This window comes from Muntiacus reevesi, chromosome 9 (genome assembly GCF_963930625.1).
Source record: "Muntiacus reevesi chromosome 9, mMunRee1.1, whole genome shotgun sequence".
Taxonomy (NCBI): Eukaryota; Metazoa; Chordata; class Mammalia; order Artiodactyla; family Cervidae; genus Muntiacus; species Muntiacus reevesi.
This window is the reverse complement of record NC_089257.1, coordinates 5,147,240-5,171,846: the sequence shown is the minus strand read 5'-3', so window position 1 is coordinate 5,171,846 and position 24,607 is coordinate 5,147,240. Positions and strand designations below refer to the sequence as shown.

Below are 24,607 nucleotides of genomic sequence, written 5' to 3'. Positions count from 1 at the left end.
AGAATTTTAGTTTCTCAATAAGAAAGAATAGTATTTATCAATAGTAGTATTATACATAAATGATTCTTAAATGAATGTGATGCTTAGAGCATTAAATATCCCCAAGATAGAATATAATTCTGTGAAAATGCAGGCTACAGAGAAGGAAATCAGGAAAAAAAGAAAAAGAACTAAACAAATAGTTGGTTGGATTATGGGAGTCCCATGATAAGAGCAGAATTGACTTGGGAAAGATTAAACACTTTTAATACATAAAGAGAAATATAATAGTAAATTTCTGTTGGATTAAACATATAACTGCACATGCATGATGGTCCTGGGACTAATAAAAGTAGAATTTAGCCTGTATATTGCTGTTTTCAGCTCATTTAGGTTTCCTCTGCCAAAAACCTTCTGGATTCTATATCCCTCAGAATGAAAGGATGATCCTAGGTTGAATCAACTCACCAAATGCCAGATATCCTTGGTGTGTTTTTATGATGGATTCCTTGCTCACACTAATATGCTGCATACACGTTTTGTATCAAAATTGAAATTTTGGTTTAAATATTTCCAGTCCTTTAATCAGAAAGCTGATGATTCCTGCAAAATATAGTTAATAAAGGTAGCAAGAAATATCACCTGTCATTTTTGCAACAGTCAAGAAATTGCAGAAGGAGAATGAACACACCCTTGAGGAATAGACAGACCTAGAAATTATATTCATGATGGTGTTTTAATTTGTTTTATATCTAACCACCTAACCCTGGGGACTCAAACCCTGAAGAATTCTTAGAGTTTATTGTCATGAGCTACAAACAGAATAACTAAAGAAAACTTCCTCTTCTGTAATTTACAGTATGATTTCTTTTGTCATTGACCTATTGCTGATGTTTTTAAAAGTAATTCACCTCTATACAGAGGCTGTGTTCATGCATGCTAAGTCGCTTCAGTTGTGTTGGACTCTTTGCGACCCCATGGACTGTAGCCTGCCAGGCACCTCTGGCCGTGGGATTCTCCAGGCAATAATACTGGAGCGGGTTGCCATGCCCTCCTCCAGGGGATCTTCCTGACCCAGGAATTCAACCCCTCTTATGTCTCTTATGTCTCTTGCATTGGCAGGAGAGTTCTTTGCCACTAGCGCCACTTGGGAAGACCATTCAGAGGCTATACTCCTTATCATAAAAATTATATTAACATATTTTCCAATGACCCTAACCCAAATTATGGCTGATAAGATATGCTTTTTAGTCTTATATATCTCTACATATATTAATATGAAAACACACTTAACAATACACTAGACAAAACACACAACATTATACTATACATATTTTCGCATTTAGTCAGTTAGGCTTATTATTTGTCATGCCCTGAATATGAGCACCATCAGCTAAGGGTTGATAGAGTGGAGAATTATTAGGTGTCATGATACTGGCTTAGACTGCAAGGAGGCCCAACCAGTCAATCCTAAAGGAAATCAGTCCTGAATGTTCATTGGAAGAATTGATGCTGAAGCTGAAATTCCAATACTTTGGCCACATGATGCAAAGACCTGACTCATTGGATGATGCTGGGAAAGACTGAAGCAGGAGGAGAAGAGGACCACAGAGGGTGAGATGGTTGGATGGCATCACCAACTCGATGGTCATGAGCTTGAGTAAACTCTGGGAGTTGGTGATGGACAGGAAGGACTAGCGTGCCGTAGTCCATCGGGTCACAGAGAGTCAGACACGACTGAGCGACTGAAATGATTGACTGACTGACTGACTGATGATCCCGGTGATAGATTCAGCTATATTTTTGAACTACAGTCGTAGAGGTCTTAGCACTAATATTTTAAGTTCATCCATGTGATCCCGGCACCTACTCCTTTATGTCACATATCAAGAAAGAAAGAAGGCCGTGTAAAATATTGACCCAATAAGATGTTACTGCACAGTTTCTTTGAAAGAGGAAATTGTAACCCCTCCAGTATTCTTGCCTGGAAAATTCCATGGACAGCGGAGGCTGGTGGGCTACCATCCAGGGGGTCGCAAAAAGTCAGACACAACTGAACATATACACACTTTCATACATACATACACATGTAGTTTCCTGTATAGGAAATCTTGATATACACATATGTAGGGGCATTGTAAAACAAAGATTACACAAGTTATTCAAAGTGATTGACAATTCTAGTGCAGCTAATTTTGGAAGATTTAGCCAAACGGGTAATCTACAACTCAGCAGCTAATTGAAGTTCACATTTACAACTGTAAGCTATTTTTAATATGTGATGATGAAGAAATAAAGAAAATATCTGCTTACTTGTTTGAGCATCTATTGTAAGCCACATCAAAGCAGTTGGCCTGATATTTCAACTGAAGGTTTGTTAGGGCAGGGATTGAATCACCAAATATACTTGTAATTCCAACCAAAGGAGCCTTTTAAAAGAGAATCACTTGAAATAGGTTTTTGGTTTTTTACTTTTTTGGTATTTTATAGATTTCCTAGTATGCTTTTTATTAGTAAGTCAAATATAAATGATAAAGACAGCTGAAGTCCATGTAGACCAAAGATAATTAGTTCAACAAGTTCTAATTTTAATTTTATTATTTCTATAAAGAATTACTCTAAAATTCTAAATTCCTTTCTTCAAAATTTTGCTCAGAATTGAATGCTAGTTTTAGTTAAAGCAAGCACTGTGTATATGATATGAACTTGTTTCTTTTTAAAAATATTTATTCATTTATCTTTGGCTCATGGGCTCCAGAACACAGGCTCGGTTGTCATGGGGCACAGGCTTAGTCGCCCTGTGACATTTGGGATCTTCCCAGACCAGGGATCCAAACAGTGCTTTTATCCTCCAATATGGACTTTAGTTAAAGCTTTAAGACCTTGATTCCATAAACTTTGACAGTGCTTCTAAATAGAGAAACCCAGATTGTGAATGCTCCCACAGAGAGGTTGGGGATTGCATTATGTAAATATGTTTGTGAAAATGAATATTTTAATTATTTGTGATATGGGATCTTTTGTGTTAAAAAACAGAATTATTTCAAATTCAGATGAAAAGATTTGTGGGAGAAGTAAGTGCCAAATGCTCATTTAAGTAATAAATGACTAAATGGTTTTATTTACAGAACTTGTTATTTTTTAAACAAGTAGGGTGAGGAAAAAAAAAAAGAGAGAAATTAAAATAAAGGCAAGTTAAACTACAGGAAAATATTTGTCAGGAGAAATATGGAGGTTCTAGAGTCTAGACTAGAGAGATATTAAAATAAACTGTGAATGGACCAAGACAGATTGTTGAAGAAACTTTTTCAAAGGGAGAAGTATTTTTATTTTTGGTCTAATACAAAATCAGACTGTATCCTAACAGACACAAACAGGCAATTGGGGGAAAATATCAAAATATACTGGAATGTCATCAATATTGCAAAGTGCCACAGATCATGTGATGAAAATTATTTTATTATGTGGAGGACTATATAGTCTCTGACACACAGTTTTCCCACTGAGAAATTTAGGGAAGTTTACTAGTGGCTTAATAAAAAAGAAGATTCCTTTAGGGCTACCATATTTCAACTTATTTCAAACTAAATTTTGCCAAAGTGTTGATGCCCAGAATTTTGTAGTTTCCTACTGTAAGTTCCCCAGGACAATCAAAAGAACACATACCTCATTTTCTCCCATTTCCTGTGGCCACCACAACTTTCATGATAGTATTCTCCACCAGACACCCAATTTTTCAAGACATTTGGTTCAGTGAATGTTACATTACAGTATCCACAAAGGGTAATTTATAAACTATAATATTACTACAGACCACTGATTATTGGAATCCATTTTTTTTTTTTTTATTCACATGATGCTTGTTCTGTGTTTAAGGCTAAAGATATTGTCCAGATACTCATCTTTGAAAGCCTTCCCCAAAATTACCACCTGAATTTCTTTGGGAAAATATAAACCTCCCTAGAAGGTTATACTAGGAAATTAGGTTTGGTTTTTTTTTAAGTATTGAAAAAATTAATCACGATATTGCACAGTAATGATCAGACTGGAAATGTGCCATCTTTAGGAGTGGAGGATGCTATGGTTAGTAGAATATGGAAAAATGAAGATAGGTATTACAGATCGAGAAACTATTTTTTATCAACTTGAATCAAGAGCTCTTTTACTAATTTCCTACTAAATCTAGTAGATTTTATATTTTAAACATTTTACAACTTTTGGTTCTGAATTTCCCTTATGTGAGGGCTTCCTGGTGGCTCAGATGGTAAAGAATCTACCTACATTTCTGGAGATGTGGGTTTGACCCCTGGATGGGGAAAGATCACCTGGAGAAGAAAACAGCGACCCACTCCCATCCTAGGCTCCCTCCCCTCTCCTCATTGCATTCTTCAGGTCATCACAGAACACCAGACTGGGCTCCCTGTACTGGAAAGGAACATTCGGTTATGACCCTTGGATGACAAACAAACGCTAAATCATTATCACTATTGTCATACACAAAGAGGGTCGGGAACTTCGTTGTACACCCTAAACAATTAAAGACATAAGATTGTGTAATCATAGATTACATATGATATGGTAAACATTTAATTTTCATGGAAAACTAAATCATGGGAGGAAACAAACAATATTTAATATGTTGAGTTGTAACTACAACACATGGTCCCTCCCTGCCCTCTGCTTATAAACCTTAGTAATGCTTCGTGAGACCCAAATAGGAAAGACAAGTTCATATTCTTAGTCTCAATCAGCCATTTGCTTAAAGCAGTCCAATGGTCCATCAATTATTAAAACCTTTGGTAAGACCAGTCATGGTCATGGATTATCTGTTATATGATATAGAATTACCTGAAATTATCAAGGTTGAATATCTTTAATGAGATAAATGTTTTAATTAATCTTTGGTGAATATTGAGCCAGGGCTTTCCAGGTGGTGGTGCTAGTGGTAAAGAATCTGCCAGCCAATGAAGGAGCCGCCAGAGACTCTGGTTCAATCCCTGAGAGGCCTGGATTTGATTCCTGCATTGGGAAGTTTCCCTGGAGTAGGGAATGGCTATCCACTCCAGTATTCTTCCCTGGAGAATTCCATGGACAGAATAGCTTGTGGGCTATATCCACGGGGTCGCAAAGAGTTGGAGGAGACTGAGCACCTAACACAATGAGGTTTATTTTGAACTTATAACATTTTCTCCATTAAGAGACTATTCTGTACATTTTTTTCTTTATCTTGTGAACAACTTCATTAAAAATATTTCCACAGCACTTTAGAAACAAAACAAAAAGCTGCACCTATGCAAACCACCAAGAAGAATTTAAAGTTAAAAGAGTACAATTTATTTCTGGAAATAAAGAGCTCATCATTAGGACTTTGTAGAACAGACAATAAAATCATTTATATTAACAGATTTTCAATCTTAAAATCATTACTTTCATTGTAAAATTTTACTGTCAAAATTTATGGAGAATTTCTGCTTTAAATACATGTAAATAAATGACTATTCACAGTATTTTCTGAAGCAACAAACATTCTATTCTAAAGGATTCTGTAGCCATCCAGACTTTTTTTTTTCTTTATAATTTGTTCTGGCTTTTCTTGAAAGACAGAAACCTAGTTACAGCTTCAAAATTATTCTTTGCCTAAAATCTGTCATCTATTTTTTTAAGATTAGGATCTTAAATACAAGATGTGTAACATATGTCAAAGATAGTCCATTGTATAAACTGCAGGTAAGTTTGCTAGTTGGGCAAAATTAAATCAGGTTAGCCAAGATGCTCTAGCTGATATTAGCAGGGTTCCCATTCAGTCCACCAATAATGTTACTTACCAATGAAGTTCTCTGTTATTTTATCTTTATATAACAATAGCTATATCATACACAGTTTAAGATTGACGTGAAGACTACTTTAGATTTAGCTGGAACTATTTCTGAAGTGTGCAGTTCTTATTTTATTTTTGATGTTTTATTTACAAAAAGCAAATAAATTTTATATTAACAAGTACAATTTGACCAAATTATATTCAGGATTTTGTGGGGACGGAAATATGACTTCTTTGAACTTATAATGTACCAATGTTCCTTGTGTGGGATTAAATAAATATGTCTTTTCAATTTAGTGTCTTAGTGTTGAACAACTCTCAGTTTACTATATTTCTGTTGATGCAACTCTCATAAATTTTCTATAAATTTAACTATAAATTACTTTAACTTTTAGCTATATATTTTCAGAGCAACTCTATAAATCCATTGCTCGATGACTGTACCTTGGCAGCCAAATGATAATGTGAGCTTACTCAGAAATCTTTATATGAAAAACCACCTAGAGACTTAATTTAAATGGTCCAGGCTTTAATTATGTGTTGTTTGTTATTTTATAGGTAATTCTCTGAAGTTTACTAAAGTTGTTGCATGTTGTATTAACCAGGGCCTTCCACACTTCAAAAGTGTGTACTGTTTTCTTTTCTGAAAAAAAAAAAAAAAAAAAAAAGTTTGAAAGTACTATAAATTCTGGAAGACTTGGACAACTATCCTCTTGAAAGTGCACACTCAATCTTAGTCATTTTACATTAATCATTAATTGACATATTTGTTATGCCCGATGTCCGAATCCCCAAGCGGGAATAGAGAAGGCTTCCAAGACAATGCAACTGGCAAAAAGGGAAAGTTTATTACTGACTCGAGCCAGGGCCCTCTGCCACATCCAACACAGTGGTGCAGGTCAGAGAGCCCCGAGCCGAAGCTGTTACACAAATTTATAGGGTGAGCACACGCCGTTGGTAGCTGGTTTAAGCGGATTGGTTACAAGTTTGCAAAGCAATTTCATTGGTCAAAACTTTTGCGCGGGCGGGACTTTCCTGGGGGTTTCCGCCCGGTTCCTAATTTCCTAATTGGCAAACAGCGGTCAGGGTTAAGCGAAAGCTAATTGGTTGTATCCAGCTGGCCTGATAATCTTACCAGGTAGGAAGGCCTACTCCTAATCTAAGCTGTGTTACTTCTGCTCGCCTCACATTCTCCCCTGTCTGTTGTTCAAGTAGAGGGATCTTCCTCTTTTCCATCTTGGGCCACTGACACTATAAGTGGACCCAGGAGGGTGGAAATTAAGGTAGTCAGCCAGGGGGAGTGCTGAAACCAAGACTCAAACCATCTCTGCTGGGCTTCCCGTTCTCTCTTTCATTGTGCCAGTCCCTCTCTCACTGTTCTCTTACCACTCTTGTATGGTCTGCATAGAAACCTCATAGACCCTACCCTGTTGGAGCTAATCCTCTCTTATTCTGCAAGACCACCTCAGACAAGGAAGTCAAGGACTTCTCTAAGTGACTGATTGCATCTACAGAGGCTCATAGGGAGGAAAGTCCTTGGCCTTGCAGAGATAGTGAAGCTGATCACCCATATCTGAGGTACTTGGCCCTGCAATTGTGCCACACTCGGGGCTACCAAATCTCTGTTTCCTACGTCCCATTCCCGGGGCCCATCACAAGAGGTTACACAGCTCCAGCTCCTGCAATAAGCTTTCCATGCCACCACAGGTTGCTCAGGCACGTGAAGAATCCCTCTTGGCCGAGATTTCTCCCGGTCCCCATGGCTCCCCATGGCCTGAATTGTGGGTATTTCCCCTGGGGTCCTTCCCTGGGGAAGATTCCCCTTAGGTCAAAGTAAAGGTCTGGCCACCAGGTGTTCGGAGGGTGGATTTCTGAGGACTTGTTGAGCAGCTCATGAGTCTGCCCGACGTAGGAGACCTCCCGGCAGACGAGTTTCAGTTTCAAAGGATTTGAAGGGTGAGGACTCGCCTTTCATTCTGCTTGTGCTTTTTCTTGTTCTTCTGGTGTGGCTTGCCGCACGTGATGGCAGTGAACCCAGCGTCCAATCCCATCGACCTTGACAGCAGTAGGAGTGGTAGGGAGAACAACATAAGGGCCTTTCCATCTAGGTTCTAATACACAGGAGGGGGTCTTCCATACAGAATGTCAAAAGGGGTAAGATTCAGCTTATAAGGGGTGTTACGCGCCCAAAAGAGCAGAAGGGAAGGAGGGTCACCCAGTCCCCGCCAGTCTCTATTGCCAACTTTGTCAAAGTTTCTTTTAGGGTCCGATTCATTCTCTCAACCTGTCCTGAGCTCTGGGGATTATATTCACAATGTCATTTCCATTTCATCCCCAGAGTTTGGGCCAGCCCTTGTACAATCTGACTCACAAAGGCAGGTCCGTTATCAGAGCCCATAGTCACTGGCAGCCCATACCTAGGCACCATCTCCTCTAAGATCTTTTTAGCAACCACTATTGCTGTCTCTCCCTTAGCACGGAAGGCTTCCACCCACCCTGAGAAGGTATCTACCAGAACCAACAGATAGCGATACCCGTACTTGCCTGGCCATCCGTCAGTGAAATCTATCTCCCAGTGTTACCCTGACTCTTCCCCTCGGTACCTCGTTCCCGTGTGCTGCTTTTTCCCTGTCCTCATCAGCTGGCATGCTTTGCAAGCCTGGATTATCTCTCGTCCAGTTGCATTTTCCTCAAACACTGATCAACACGCAGATTCAGTCCACATTGGCTTTCATTTATCTACTGAGTGTACCCAAGCTTCTTCTTCAGAGACTCTGGCATCTCAGGGGGAGGAGGGTGAGGGAGCCTGAAGTAGACCTTCACAGAATCATAGATAAACCACTGTAGCGCAGTCAGAGTGTCGATCATGATGATGCGGGCAAAGAGTCCCTTCCATACACCTCTAAATCCAAGTCTCTTGAGGACCTGAGAGGCACTGACACCCTTCTCTTTATTCAACACAGACACCACGGAATCGGCAGGGTGGGAAACAATGGCACAGAAGACTCCAGCTAGGTAACCTGCCACAAATGTGACAACCAGCTGCTCTGGCTTTGAACATTCACTTCAGGCTTAGGAACCACAAACCTGTACAATGCTTCAAGAGTACGTTCAAAGCAGGCAAACTTCATCATGGTGTATGGCATCTGTCTCATCCAAAGAGGAGCAACCCCCTTGTAGAATGCCTTTCAGCCTTCTTCCTTATATATTTTGGGAGCTGCATCCCTCAGAGTGTTAGCATAACCTGGTTGGGTTTGAATTTGAACCTTAGCAGCTTCCATAGGAGCCAGAGCAATGTCAGCAAAGAATTCAGCACTGGCAGAGGCAGCCAAATACAGTGATGTGCGCCACAGATAGGCATTCTCCTCGCCAAGCATGTTGCTGTACAAAACCTTGAAGACTTCATAAAAGCCAAACTTGCAGAGCCCCTGCAGGGAGTGACCAATGATGGTCAGGGCCCATCCTTTGGCCAAACCACGGAAACCATCCTCTTTGAGTGTAACTGAAAATCCATTAAAAATGCCCTTGTACTTCTTGGGTCCACCTGCATACGGCATTTCACTAAATCCAGAGGAACAACAGCAGTGTGTGTCAGACCACAACTTAAGACCTCACCAAAACCACACAGTGCATAAAACTTCACGGAGCCATATTCACAACTGTACTCTTCTACTGTGGCAGCTCCAGCTTTCCTTTGCCCATCTTTTACACAGCTGCTCCCATCGGTGAACCACACTAGCTCACTGTTGTCTAGAGGTACATCAGTTAAGCCTTTTCATGCCGCCAGGGCCTCAGCCAGTATTAAGAGGTCCCCAGTGGCACGGCTGTATGCCTCCTCCGTGGTTCCAGCCAACATAAGGTCGTCTACATATTGTAGCAGAATAACCTTTGGGTGGCAAGTCCAATATTCGTAGAGGTCCTCACTCAGAGCCTCATTATACAAGGTAGGGGAGTTTTTGAACCCCTGTGGGAGGCGCGTCCAAGTTAATTGTATTACCAGTTGGCCTTCCCCCTCGGCCCACTCAAAGGCAAATATCTCCTGGCTCTGGGCCACCAGGGGTAGGCTGAAAAAAGCATCTTTCAAGTCCAACACAGTCTCTCCGTTTGGCCAGTCCCATCCCTGCCATTTCAGCCCAGGCCAACGGGCATTTATTCATCTCTTAAGGCTCGGGATAAGATATGTATCGGCTGTCCAAGTCCATCCATGACTGTCATTCTCCCAGCTCTGTAGGCTTAACTGAATAAAACCCAATGGCCTCTCCTTTCTTCCACAGAATCTTAGCATAATCAGTACTGCTATGACACAGGAATGGGATCTCATTTCTCTCCATTTCCTGCTTTAACCACTCTCCCCCCAAGAGTTCTCACCTGCTTAAGCCCCTCTCTAGAAGGGACAGATGTTTTCACAATACCATCAATAGCCCACCACTGATCAGCAAGGTAAAGTGTCACAGCTGTGAGTGAGTCCTCAGGTGCAAAAAGAGCAAGAACTTTCTGGGTCTGATCTCCACCATAGAGAGGTACAAAGCCTACATTTGACAGGCTAATAGGAAAACATTCCAGATTTTCAGGGTCCCCACACCTCAGATCTAACATGCAATCTTCAGCAGAGTTTTCCAGTTCCTCATGACTGCAATTATCCAACATATCCACAGGGAATGCCATCAGTCAAAATGAATCTGAGCATTAACTTTAGTCAACAAGCCTCTTCCAAGTAGAGGGGCTGGCCATTCTGGTATCACCAAAAACGAATGGAACACCTGGTGGGTCCCCAGATCTACTTTTCGTTCTGTGGTCCAATAATATCTTTTTGTCCCCATGGCTCCTTGCACCAAGCTGGTTTTCTTAGACATTGATCCCAGTTTTTGATTTAAAACAGAGTGTTGGGCACCAGTATCTACCATGAAGCCAATGGGCTTCCCCTCCACATGTATGGTTATCCAGGACTCGGGGAGGGGTGCCGAGTCTTGACTCCCCCAGTCACTGTCTTCCCCCGCATATAGAATTGGAGTTCCAGGAGAGATTCTCTCTCTCTGGGTTGTTTCTCTCTTCAGGTCCCTCTTAGGGCACTCGTTTTTCCAGTGCCCCCGTTCTTTGCAGTAGGCGCACTGATCTTTCTTTAGGGCCTGCCTTTTTGTTTCTGTTTTTCTTCCATCCAGGGGTCTCGAGGTTCCCTCAGTTCTGTTCCAGCTTTTATCACCACAGAAAGAATCTGGGCTAGCTCCCTCTGGTTCTTCCAGTTTTCCCTCGTTCTATATTCTCTATCTTCCTTCCTGATCTTCTCAGCTAATTCCCTTTCCTCCCGTCGAATTCGTTCTTCCCTTTCTTCTGGGATCTCCCTATTATTAAATACCTTTTCAGCTGCTTTCAGTAAATCCTGTATCATCTATTCTCCCAATCCCTCTATCTTTTGTAATTTCCTCCTAATATCTGGGGCTGCCTGATTTACAAACGCTAACAGAACTGCAGCACGTGACTCCTCAACCTGGGGGTCCATAGGTGTATATTGCCTGAAAGCTTCATTCAGCCTCTCTAGGAAGGCTGCTGAGCTCTCAGTGGGCTCTTGTCTTCGGCTTTCTTGCTGCGGCCCGCAGGCCAGTCATCAGAGTCTGGTGGTACACTGGGAGATGCTCCCTACCTTCTGCTCGCTCAAAATCCCAGTTAGGTCGCAACAGAGGAAACCCCTCGTCCATGATATGAGGCTGGGCGGTTGGCCTCCCATCGGCCCCTGGGACCCGTTTCCGCGCTTCAGCCAGAATTCGCTCCCATTCTGTGGTGAAGAGCACCTGCAACAGCTGCTGACAATCGTAGTGAAAGGAGAGTTTCACGTGATCAGGCTCTAGTCACTGAGGCTCACTTATTGTAGGGCCTTCAGAGTCCGCCAGAGTGTAACCCTGGTCAGGACTCACCAATTGCGCCCACAACCGCTCGCCTATTCACTGAAACTCCTGAAAAGAGTAGGAACGAGACCAGAGACAATGCCAGCACACACACAAACACGGAGAGCTGAAGACAAACACACGGACAGACAAACGTCGGCCGACAACACAGCGCTGGGTTTTCGGGCCCCCTGAGTTTTCTCACCAGCCTCGGGATCAGGACAAGAACTCTCCTTCCCACAGAGCCGGCTGCCTTCCAGTGCGCTCGCTGGCCTCGGCCTTATACCGGCTGGAACGTTTAATCCGTTCCCCCCTTTATGGAAAGCTTTCTCCTGTGCCAGATACCTTCCTGCTTCACAGCAGGGCCTCAGATTTACACTGAACTTTCCTGTCCTGCCTGAGACAATGCCGGCACACACACAAACACGGAGAGCCAAAGAAAACACACGGACAGACAAATGTCGGCCGACAACACAGCGCTGGGTTTTCGGATCCCCTGAGTTTTCTTGAGCACCGGTGCTATTATCTATTCTTCCCCTCTGTCCTGGAAGTGTTCTCTTCTCCCGGTCAAGGGATCCCAGACGAGCCCCCAAATGTTATGCCTGATGTCCGAATCCCCGAGAGGGAAGAGAGAAGGCTTCCAAGACAATGCACCTTGCAAAAAGGGAAGTTTATTACTGACTTGAGCCAGGGCCCTCTGCTGCAACCAACGCAGTGGTGTGGGTCAGAGAGCCCCGAGCCCAAGCTGTTACACAAATTTATAGGGTGAGCACACGCCATTGGTAGTTGGTTTAAGCGGATTGGTTACAAGTTTGCAAAGCAATTTCATTGGTCAAAACTTTCGCGTGGGCGGGACTTTCCTGGGGGTTTCCGCCCCGTTCCTAATTTCCTAATTGGCAAACAGCGGTCAGTATTAAGTGAAAGCTAATTGGTCCTAATGAGCAAACGGTGGTCAGTGTTAAGCGAAAGTTAATTGGTGGTATCCAGGTGGCCTGATATTCTTACCAAGTAGGAAGGCCTACTCCTAATCTAAGCTGCATTACTTCTGCTCGCCTCACATATTAAGTTGGTGTTGATTAACTTTCTGACAGCGGCCTTCACATCTTTGCTCCTGATGCTGTAGATCAGCGGGTTCAGCATGGGGATGACCACTGCGTAAAACAGAACCCACCTTGAGCATAAGATATGAGTTTTTGGACTTAAGAACACAATAGAAGAAAAGGATGGTCCCGTGGAAGATGGTGATGGCAGTCAGGTGGGAGGCACAGGTGGAGAAGGCTTTATGGCGGCCCCCAGTTGAAGGCATCTTCAGGACAGTGATAAAAATGCAAACATAGAAGGTAAGAATAATCATCAGGCCGCTTACTTCATTGAATGTGGCAGAGGCTAAAGTGATCTGTTGGTTAATGCAAGGGTCAGAGCAGGAAACAGCAACTATGGCCGTGTGCTCACAGACACAGTTATTTATGAACTTAGTCCCACAGAAGAATAAAATCAAAAAAAGTAATGTGTATATTAGGGAACAGGCTATAACCCAAGAGTATGTAGCAATCACCAACACAAAACTAAACCTCTGGGACATCACAACTGTGTAGAGAAGAGGGTTGCAAACGGCCACAAATCAGTCATATGCCATCACTGCCAACAGGAATGTCTCTGTCACCACAAATATGCAGACAAAGAAGAATTGCATGAGGCATCCTGTGAAGGAGATGCTTCTGTCTTCTACAATCAGGTTTTCTAGTAGCTTGGGTGTAACTACTGTTGAGTAACAGAAATCCACAAAGGATAAGTGGCTGAGAACGAAGTACATGAGCGTTCAGAGCCTGGAGCTGGACTTGATGATCGGGATCATGCCCAGGTTCCCAAGCACAGTGACTGTGTAGATGGTCAGGAAGACCAGGGACAGGGGCAGCTGGAGCTGAGGATATTCTGAGAAGCCCAAGAGAATAAAAGCGACCTCAGCACTCTGGTTCACTTGGTTCCTGTGGACAAAATATTAATGTTGATCCAGAAGTAAAAACTAAACTTTGAAATAGGTGAGAGAACAGAAAAGTGTTGACAAGCTCAGTGGGTCTCTGTTTACAGTGTTTCTGTAAATGCTATACTTCTGCCTTATTTCAGATGCTAATGTCCACTTATATGTTAATTAAATAGCCAATAATAATTTTCATTGTGTATGATCTTCGGAAACAAAGAACTAAAACAGATTAGATCCAGCTTTATTTCAAATAATAAAATTCATTATTATCAGCTGCTTTCAAGAGACATTGTCTTTGCATGACTCTGAGCTTTGTGAAAATATCTGATATGACAATTCAATTACATGCATTGGAGAAAAACATATCATTAGGTTCCAGTTTCTTACCTGCCTCACCTCCTGAGATATGAGAAAATTAACTTATATGTTTATTTGTAGAATGGTAACATCTCTGCAAAACAGTTAATATAATATCTTCTTGGTTGTTCTATCTCCTTTCAATTCTTTTCTTATTCCTAGTTATTCCAAATTCTCAACCCTTTCTGGAGCTATGCTATAAAACATACTGAATTTTTTCACTTATGTTGAATTAATTTTGAAAATATTTAAATGTATTCTTCATAGCCAATTGTATTATTTATCAGAAGTTTCAAAACAAAATATGTGCTATGCTTCCTGTGATAATAGTTGAAACAGTATTGAACAGAAAACTCTTACTTTTTTCCATTGTAGCAGACTTTGGAGTTTGGGTGACAAAAATAAGAACTGTGAAAGTACTGGAGAAAGTATATAGGCTTCAGAATGGATCAAATATATACTCTGCCATTTTGAATTAAAAAGAATTTGAATTTGAATTCCGAGGAAAAGTGGCTGGAAAACACCTATTTCAAATGGGACACCAGAATGTTTCTTGATTATTACTGATCACAAGGCATTTCCTCAACAGTAAGATAAGAATATTAATATAAACTTTCAATCACTAGAATGGAACTAGATACTTCAATAATGAATTCAAATGCTGTAAGACATGGTAGAACAGATATTTACCTTTTTATATATTAGAATTATGGATAACTGTTAGATCAAACACCTGATATGTTTGTGAAAATCCTGCAGAAACATGGACATCTATCAACTGGAGGTGACATTGGGGAATAAAATGTCAGAATCCCTTCTTCTAGAAGCCCCACCATAGAAGCACTGTAGAATTTCATTAGGACGCCTGGTTTAAGATGCATATTTCCTTATTTTCCTCTAGGTTTTCTCACCACACTATAGCTTTCTCTGATTCCCACATGATGAACTTGTAAGAAAGATATCTTCCAAAGACCATATCCACAACAGATCCTCTGTGAAAATACTCTGTAAGCTCTCAGCTCTGCAAAGATTGATTATGACTCTATTATTCCAGTCACATTCCTTCCATTTAAAACACTCTGTGAAAGACTATGAGAATAATTTTCCACGATTGTTTAATATAACAGTGACTTTAAGGTTCCAAATAAATGTTAAGCAAATGCATAACATTAACATTATTCAGTATGACTTTTCCAAAAACTGCTTAGATCTATATTCAACCTCATTATCACTTGATACATCCTTCTTTAGTGAAGGTGGATTTATCAACTTCTGCTATGTAGTACACGCCTATTTCTTTATAATTTATTTCTCCATTTGATTCTTTCTTATGACGTTTGCTTTATTTTACCACCTACTTTTATAGACATGACTCATTGTTTCATCCCCTCTGTATACAGACAAACTTTCATATTTATCACTTACAATTGCTGTAGGTTATTTTCCTATTATTTACAAATATGGTTGTTACTGTCACTTTGTTTCTAGAAAATTACAGGAAAATCTTGAAGACAAGGCCCACTTTGTTATAATTCTTCCTTTTACCAAAAGGAGAATTCTCCATTTCTGACTTTATGATGAATATCCAATGAGAAAACTATGATAAAAACTATTTGAAAGAAAGAATTGGAATATAATTCCATAAACCTTCTCAGCCAAAAAGTGGTTCTTTGTGGACACTTTGTTCTACACATGTGTTTGTCTCCTACAAAGATTACTGGATCCTTGTGTTTTATTTTTTAAGTAAAACAAAGGAGACATGAGTCAACTCACCTAAACACAGAAGAACTTGAATGAGTCATTAGTGAAGACCTCTTTGCCAAGATTAACGAACTCTAGCAATGCTGCTGCTTGGTACTTGATAGAAACACACATGAAAAGGGTAATAAAAGTGCCCAGCATTTTTCATTAATTATTTCATATCTTATGATTTTCCAACCTGTTAAGAAAACTCAGAGATACCAAAGATAAGATGAAGCCTGAAAAGTAAATCCTGGCACCACGCTGTATCACAAATATATGCCATCATGACCTTAGGGATGTGAAAAATAGAGAATATAACTGAAGTACTGCCTTGATGACTGCAGTTCAACTAATCACGTGTTAACACTGTCTCAGGTGGTATATTGGTTGTATATTCTTTCCCTAAAGCCTTAGGGCAGCTGTATTATCAACTTTACTCATTTAATCCTAACAAATAAACAACACCATTTAAAAAAATTTTATGTGGATATAAAATACATAAATCCACAAGGGGAAATTATACCACAATAGATTTATCTTTTATTATCCATATTTAATTTTTTTAATATTCTTATGAAGGTACATATATATATATATATATATATATTCTTATGTTTCTAAACGTATGGCTGCTAAACTATAATTATACTGTTTATTTTGTACTTTACAATATTTGTATAATAAACTTTATTTTATATTTACACTATTGATTCTATTGATAGAAAACAGCTTCCATTGGCTTTTCAAATATAGAATGTTCTCAGATGTTTATTACTGAATCTAAAAAGAAATTTTGGATGATATGTTTTCTAAAAATATCTGTTTATGAAAAGGATGATATTTTCACTAATTTTGGTAACTACCCATTTTGGCTTTAAAGACACAGGTTAACAATAATAATAACGTGATGCAGAAGGAGCTGAAGTGGAAGCAGTAAGTTTACTTTCTTGGACTCCAAAATCACTGCATTATGGTGACTGCACCCATGAAATTAAAATGCACTTGCTCCGTGGGAGGAAAGTTATGACAAAACTAGGAAGCATATACAAAACCAGAGACATCACTTTGCCAACAAAAGTCCATACAGTCAAAGCCATGATTTTTCTAGTAGTCAGGTGCGGATGTGTGAGTTGGACCATAAAGAAGACAAAGTGCCGAAGAATTTTCCTTTCAAACTGTGGTGCTGGGGAAGACTACTGAGAGTCCTTCATCCAGTAAGATCCAACCAGTCCATCCTGAAGGAAATCAACCCTGAATATTAATTGGAAGGACTGATGCTGAAGCTGAAGCTCCAGTGCCTTGGCCACCTGATGTGAAGAGCTGACTCACTGGAAAAGACCCTGATGCTGGGAAAGAGAGCAGGCTAGTGGAGAAGAGGGCAGCAGAGGATGAGATGGTTGGATGGCATCACCGGCTCAATGCACGTGAGTGTGAGCAAACTCCAGGAGACAGCAAAGGGCAGGGAAGCCTGGCATGCTGCAGTCCATGGGGTGGCAAAGACTTGGATGCGAAACTTAGTGCCTGAAAAGCAATAACAACACGCTCATTTCTCACTAGTGGAAGACATAAAATACACTTTGACTGTGCAGCTGTGTCCTATACGGGCTCTGATTTCTCCCAAATGGTACCTCAGCATCATCATGGTGCTTCTGAGGTTATGGATCTCTTAATATTCATTGGAGAAAGCATACACTCTTCTTCAAATAAATGATGCCATGACAATTGGGTGTTCACAAGTAAAATTATGGGATTGGACACTCACCTCATATTATATACAACGATTAACTCAGAAAGTGAACAAGGACTTGAATGAAAGAGCATAAACTATAAAACTCTTACAAGAAAAACATAGACCTTAAATTTCATGGCCTTGAATTTGGCAGTAGATTCTTAGGGAAACAAAAACATAAGTGACAATAAATAAATAAATAAATTGCTAAATTGAACTTCCTCAAAATTTAAAATATTTGTATATTAAAAACATTATCAATAAAGTGAAAAGAAAAGGTACAGAAAAGAAACAATAAAGACAAAAAGTCAAATCAGATACAACACAAGATTTACAAATGTCCAGCAAGCATGTGAAAATATTCTCAACTTATTTGGTTATTAGGAAAATGCAAATCAATATCATGATGAGATATCAATTTATATCCACTGGATTTGCTATAATAAATGTATATAATAGCAATGATTGGCAAGGATATGAAGCAACCAGAAGTTATATATTGTGCCTGGGAATCTAAAATGCTACAGACACTGTAGAATAGGTTGGTGGTTCCTGTCACATGAATGAACATAGAATTACTATTAGACAAAATGCTTAGCAGGGAAAAAAAATAGTCTTTCACAAAGAGGTGTTAGGCTTTCCCCCCAATTTCTGACAGATATTATATGTCTTATGTGATAGTAGACTCTACTTAGGGAGGAGGGGCTGGGTACACTTGATATCAAGGTGTGTGCATGCTAAGTCGCTTCAGTGGTGTTTGATTCCTTGCCAATCGATAGACTGAAGCCCACCAGGCTTCACTGTCTATGGAATTCTCCAGGCAAGAGTACTGGAGTGGGTTGCCATGCCCTCCTCCAGGGGATCCTCCCAACCCAGGGACTGAACCCATGTCTCCTATGTCTCCCGCACTGGTAGGCAGGTTCTTTACCACCAGTGCCAGCTGGGAAGTTCCACAGCATATGTCAAATAGATTCACTCTATAGACTGGACGTGAGTTTACCGCAAAGTGTGTTAGTTGCTCAGTCCTGTCTGAATCTTTGTGACTCCATGGACTGAAGCCCACCAGGCTCCTCTGTCATGGGATTCTCCAGGCAAGGATACTGGAGTGGGTTGCCATGCCCTCCTCCAGAGGATCTTCCCCACCCAGGGATAGAACCCAGGTCTCCTGCATTGCAAGCGGACTCTTTATCATCTGAGCCATGAGGGAAGTCCATGAGTTTGCCAGTTGGGCAAAGTTAAATCAGGTTAACCAAGATGCTATAACTGATGAAGTTCTCTGTTATTTTATCATTCTACATCAATAGCTATTTTATATGTAACTTGACTGACATGAAAGACTATTTTAGATTTAGCCAGAACTATTTCTGAAGTGTGCATTTCTTAATTTTATTTTTGATGATTTGTGTATAAAAAACAAATACATTCTATATTAACAAGTAGAATTTTACCAAATCATATTGAGGACTTTGTGGGGGCAGAGACATGACTTCTTTGCACTTATAATGTACCAATTCTTTCTACGTGGTGTTAAATAAATGTATCCTTTAAATTTAGGCTTCCCTGGTACCTTAGATGGTAAAGAATCTGCCTTCAATGCCGGAGACATAGGTTTGATTGCTAGTCATGCAGATCCCCTGGAAAAGAGAATGGCTACCCACTCCAGTATTCTTGCCATGGGCACAGGAGCCTGGCAGGCTAAAGCCCTTAGAATTGTAAAGAGTCGGACATGACTGGGCAACTAAGCACCAGCAAGTCTTTTAACTTCACTGTCTTAGTGTTGAACAACTCTTAGTTACTGTGATTCAACTGATGTGACTCCCTCATCAGTTCAGTTGAGTCGCTCAGTTGTGTCTGACTCTGCGACCCCATGAACCGCAGCATGTCAGGCCTACCTGTCCATCACCAACTCCCAGAGTCCACCCCAAACCCATGTCCATTGAGTCGGTGATGCCATCCAACAATCTCATCCTCTGTCATCCCCTTCTCCTCCTGCCCTCAATCTTTCCCAGCATCAGCATCTTTTCAAATGAGTCAGCTCTTCTCATCAGGTGGCCAATTTTCATGACAACTCAAATCCATTCTTCCATGACTTATCATGACTTAAAGAAAAAAAAAGAAGAAGAAGAAGACTCACCTGAACAGGCAAATGGTAATGTGTCTTTACTCAGAAATCTTTTCGTGACAAACAGGTTATCTAGAGACTTTTTAAATCATCTAGGCTTTAATTAGGTGTTATTCATTATTTTTTTGCTAATTCTCTACAGTTTACTAAAGTTGTTGAACGATGTATCAACAAGGGAATTATGTTAAATATGTGCACTGTTTTCCTTCCTAAAAATTGGAGTTTGAAATGCTTTTTAAAATGCTAGAAACTTGGACAGTTCTCCACAGTGCTCTTGAAAATGAAAAAGCAAACCTAAGCCGATTTGCATTGTTGACATAATAATTTGGTGTTAACTAGCTTCCTAGCAGTCTCTTTCACGTCTTTGTTCCTGAGGCTGTAGATCACCGGGTTCAGCATGGGGATGACCACTGTGTAAAAGACAGAGGCCACCTTGACCATGAGCCATGAGCTTCTCGAGTTAGGAACACAGTAGAGGAAAAGGATGGTCCCGTGGAAGATGGTGATGGCAGTCAGGTGGGAGGCACAGGTGGAGAAGGCTTTGTGGCGCCCCCCAGTCGAAGGCATCTTCAGGACAGTGATAAAAATGAAAACATAGGAGGTAAGAATTATCATCAGGCTGCTTACTTCATTAAACGTGGCAGAGGCTAAAGTGATCTCCTGGCTAATGTGGGGGTCAGAGCAGGAAACAGCAACTATGGATGCGTGCTCACAGACAAAGTTATTTATGATATTATTTCCTCTAAAGGACAATTCGGATAAAAAGTAGGCAAGAGTCAGGGAACAGACTGTACCCCAAGAGTATGATGCACCCACCAGTAAGGAACAAAGCTTCGGAGACATCACGACTGTGTAGAGAAGAGGGTTGCAAACAGCCACAAATCGGTCATACGCCATCACTGCCAACAGGAATGTTTCTGTCACCACAAATGTGCAGGCAAAGAAGAATTGCGCGAGGCATCCTGTGAAGGAGATGGTTCTGTCCTCCACAGTCAGGTTTTCTAGTAGCTTGGGCGTAACTACTGTTGAGTAACAGAGATCAACAAAGGACAAGTGTCTGAGGAAGTAGTACATAGGGGTGTGGAGTTTGGGGTTTATCTTGATAATTAGGATCATGCCCAGGTTCCCCAGCACCGTGACGGAGTAGATGGTTAAGAATAACAGGACAAGGGGTATCTGGAGTTTGGGGTATTCTGAGAAGCCCAAGAGAATGAAAGTGACTGCAGCATTCTGGTTTTCTTGGTTCCTGTGGACAAAATATAAAAGTTGATTCAGAGACCTCTGAAGCAAAATTTGAATGAAAAGTCGTGTCATTCGCTCAGTCTGGTCAGAGGTTTTTGCAACTCCATGGACTGTAGCCTGCCAAGTCCCTCTGTCCATGAGATTCTCTTGGATGGGTTGTCATGCCCTCCTCCAGGGGATCTTCCTGACCCAGGCATAGAATGAGAGTACTTATGGGAAAAAGAGTGCATTGAATTCTTTTTTTTTTTTTTAATTAACCTCTTTTCCTCCAAAATGCCTCTATTGTCTTTTTTCGACATTAAAATTCATTCTTTTCAAACTACTTCCTAAATTCTTACCGAAACCTGAAATGGCACTCAGTGTAAAGGGAAGTTCATTCCACATAGAATTCTCTAAAAATTCTATATCTCATTAGGAGTTGAAATTAAACACTCTGTTACTTTCACTCAGGTTTTATAACTTTATACTCCAAGAACACATATAACACTTGAAGATTTCCTCTACATGTATAGCTATGCCATTCACATATTCCCCCACTCTTTTTCTTCAGTTGTTCGTTTACATTCCTAAACATGTGATTAATTCCTGATTCCCTGAAAGTATGTTTCACTTTAACATACAAATCATAGAGGACACATTCTCTAACTGAAAACACTTTTTCCAAAAGTCAGGATTTGTTCCCTATGTCTATGGTAACAAAGTTTGAGTAGTCCAGGGTTGAAAGGGAAATCTTCACCAAGGATGAATACAATTTCTGATGCATACTTGTTCCTTCTTCCCCACACGCCTTCTCCACACCTGCAGCTTTTCACTCCACCTCCCACATTCTGTATTCATCAACAGGCTGGGGCCAATGTTCCCAATCGCCCATGTAGCCCCAGGAAGTGTCAGCCATGCTCAGTTAGGAGCACAGGTGCTGTGCATAGTATTTATCTTCTTTTCTGTGCAATTACCCTGGAATAATTTTCCCATTGCAGACCCACTATGTACTCAGTCCTGTAACAGGCATTTTAGAAATTATAAAATTATAAAATCTCAGCCTCAATTTGCTTCTTAGAGCATTATTCCAGGATATAATCCGTATAAGCACAAATGACAACTTATACTTCTTGTTTATTATTAAAGTTTGTATGTATAAAGGGAATGAAAATATTGTGACTCAGAAAAACCAAAGATATTTCCTAGCGATGTAGCCTAGTGAACAACAATAAATGTGGTGAAAGATAAATAATCAAAGACTTTTAGTCAGCTAAACAGGTAACCTGGCAATTAGATTTATGCACATGTTGTTTGCCTCCTGCAAAGATTAATGGAATATATTAGAAACATATTATTTTCCCTTTAAAGTGAAATAAAAATCAACTCACCTGAGTGTAGAAGAATTTGACTGGCTCATTTAATAAAGCTTCTAAGTTTAATGGATTCCAGGAAAATTTCTGCTGAGAAGTCAATTTTTTTTTAATATAGTAATAAGCCTGAAAAATAGGAATCTATAGTATATTACAGAAAATGAATTTCTCTTATAATGTATTAAAAATATATTCAGGCATGACAAAGAGCAAAGGAGACCAAAAAAGCTGAACCCTAACATCAAACTGTCACATATATATGCCACCAAAACCCTACGGAGGTTTACCTTAGAGAATATTATTTAACTATTGCCGTGAGACCACGAATGGGGCAATTAGATGAAATAATGCCCTTGTGATACTTCGGTTGCATATGCATTTTTTTCCAAAGTTTGGGGAACAATTTCATCATGCACTCTAGTTCATTGATCTTTTAGAAATGTTGAACTAGACACTATATTTTTGTCTTTAAATACTTGCAGAAATATACTAAAGCAAAATCAGCTATTGTGTCACAATCCAAAGATTCTTAATTTTTGTTGAATTCTGGTTGTCCATCTGTATCTGTATCTGTGGGCTTCCCTCATAGTTAATTGGTAAAGAATCCTCCTGCAATTCAAGAGACCCCAGTTCAATTCCTGGTCGGAGAGATCCCCTGGAGAACGGACAGGCTACCCACTCCAGTATTCTTGGGCTTCCCCTGTGGCTCAGCTGGTAAAGAATCTGCCTGCCATGCGGGAGACCTGGCTTCAGTCTCTGGGCTGGGAAGATTCCCTGGAGAAGGGAAAGGCTACCCACTCCACTATTCTGGCCTGGAGAATTGCAAGGACTGTATAGTCCAGGGGGTAGCAAAGAGTCGGACATGACTGAGCAACTTTCACTTTCTCTGTATCTGAGGGACATATTGATGTGTTTGATGTAAAACTTAAACAATATGAATCATATTATAGTGTTTTTTTAATCCTTTCTTTAACATTCTGTTGTGTTTCATTTTCTATAAAAGTGATTGGTTTTCTTAAGATAATACAACTTGCATTACTATTACAAATATGAGCAAAATTTTTTTTATTCTTACATTTATTATTGAAATTCCATTCTATTTTTCAATTTGTAGTCTAGGTTTATGGGAAGTATAGTATACTTATTATTTAAGAAGCTGACGTATCAACATATAAACATCTCAACTCCAGTGACTTAATTAATAGAACAGGGAGCAGCACTTTTTTCTGGAAAAATGTGTACAGTAAATACTTTATCGCTTCTCGGCCTTTTGGCTAAGATCAAGTGTAATACTTTAGCCTTTGTGGGCCACATCATCTCAATTTCAGCTATGCACGTCTGCATCTTGCAGCCTGGATTCACCTGTAGACAATACATAAATCAATAGGCATGACTCTGTTCCAATAAAATTTTATTTATAAAACAGTAGGACAGATTTGGTTTGCAGATCACACCTTGTCAACCTATGCAATAGAATGCATTTCTTGATTGTTCAAAGTCTCAAATTATTTCCAGATTAGTAGGCAGATGCCTTTTGAGTGGCAATGCAGAGACTTAAGCTTGTTCTCAGTTATGGCTTATGATAATGTGACTGGGTGCATGTGTGTGACTTGTGACTGGGTGCATGTGTGTGAAGTCACTTTAGTGGTATCTGACTCTGTGCAGGGGTATGGACTGAAGCCCGACAGGCTCCTCTGTCCTTGGGATTCTCCAGGCAGAATTCTGGACTGGGATGCAGTGCTCTCATCGAGGGAATCTTCCCAGCCCAGGGATCAAACCTGTCTCTCTTGGATTGGCACTTGGGTTGTTTACCACTAGCGCCACCTGGGAAGTACAACAATAGGATTTTTATGGTATAATTATAATGTAGTGAGAGAAATAATAATTTGGTTTAAAAAATACTACACTGTTCTGCATTGCTACTGTGCATAATATTTTTGTGTTTTGCTTATTTATTTTTCATTAAACTTTTGTCAAACATATTAAGAGTGCTCTTCACATGTTGAGATACTTGAATAATGACCAAGGTATTTCCTGATCAATAAAATCACAATAGGACTTTGAAGTTTGAGTCAAACTATAGTGTTAAGGTAGAGGGAAGGGATAAGAAAGAAAAACAAAAGACATTTTAAGCAGAGAAGACAGTCTGAACCAAGGTAGGAGTTTGAATGTTCAATTTTTTTTTTCAATTAGAAGTAGAGTTTATGCAGGGCAAACTTTGGGAGATGGTGAGGGACAGAGAAGCCTGGCATGCTGCAGGCCATGGGGTTGCAGAGTCTTACAGGACTGGGAGACTGAACAACAGAAAGTAATGAGAGGGTAGCAGGCGGGAAGGCCAGGGGTCTCCAAAAGGAGGAAGGAGGCTGCAAGTGCCAGACATTTTTATCTCTCTTAAGCAGCAGGAAGAA

At 40.2% G+C, this 24,607-nt stretch overlaps 1 protein-coding gene and 3 pseudogenes across 1 annotated transcript; 1 reads left to right on the top strand and 3 right to left on the bottom strand.

Annotated features, from left to right (window-relative positions):
- Positions 1-8,483: 8,483 nt before the first annotated feature.
- Positions 8,484-9,394, bottom strand: LOC136174136 (solute carrier family 25 member 3 pseudogene; annotated as a pseudogene).
- Positions 9,395-9,572: 178 nt separating this feature from the next.
- LOC136175364 (olfactory receptor 5P60-like) lies at positions 9,573-15,816 on the bottom strand (annotated as a pseudogene).
- A 4,086-nt stretch (positions 15,817-19,902) lies between these two features.
- On the bottom strand, positions 19,903-20,922 carry LOC136175363 (olfactory receptor 5D13-like). The gene has a single exon (XM_065945688.1). It carries the CDS (start codon positions 20,920-20,922, stop codon positions 19,903-19,905), a length of 1,020 nt encoding a protein of 339 aa, XP_065801760.1.
- Positions 20,923-23,453: 2,531 nt separating this feature from the next.
- LOC136176163 (U2 spliceosomal RNA) lies at positions 23,454-23,705 on the top strand (annotated as a pseudogene).
- The last annotated feature ends 902 nt before the right edge of the window (positions 23,706-24,607 follow it).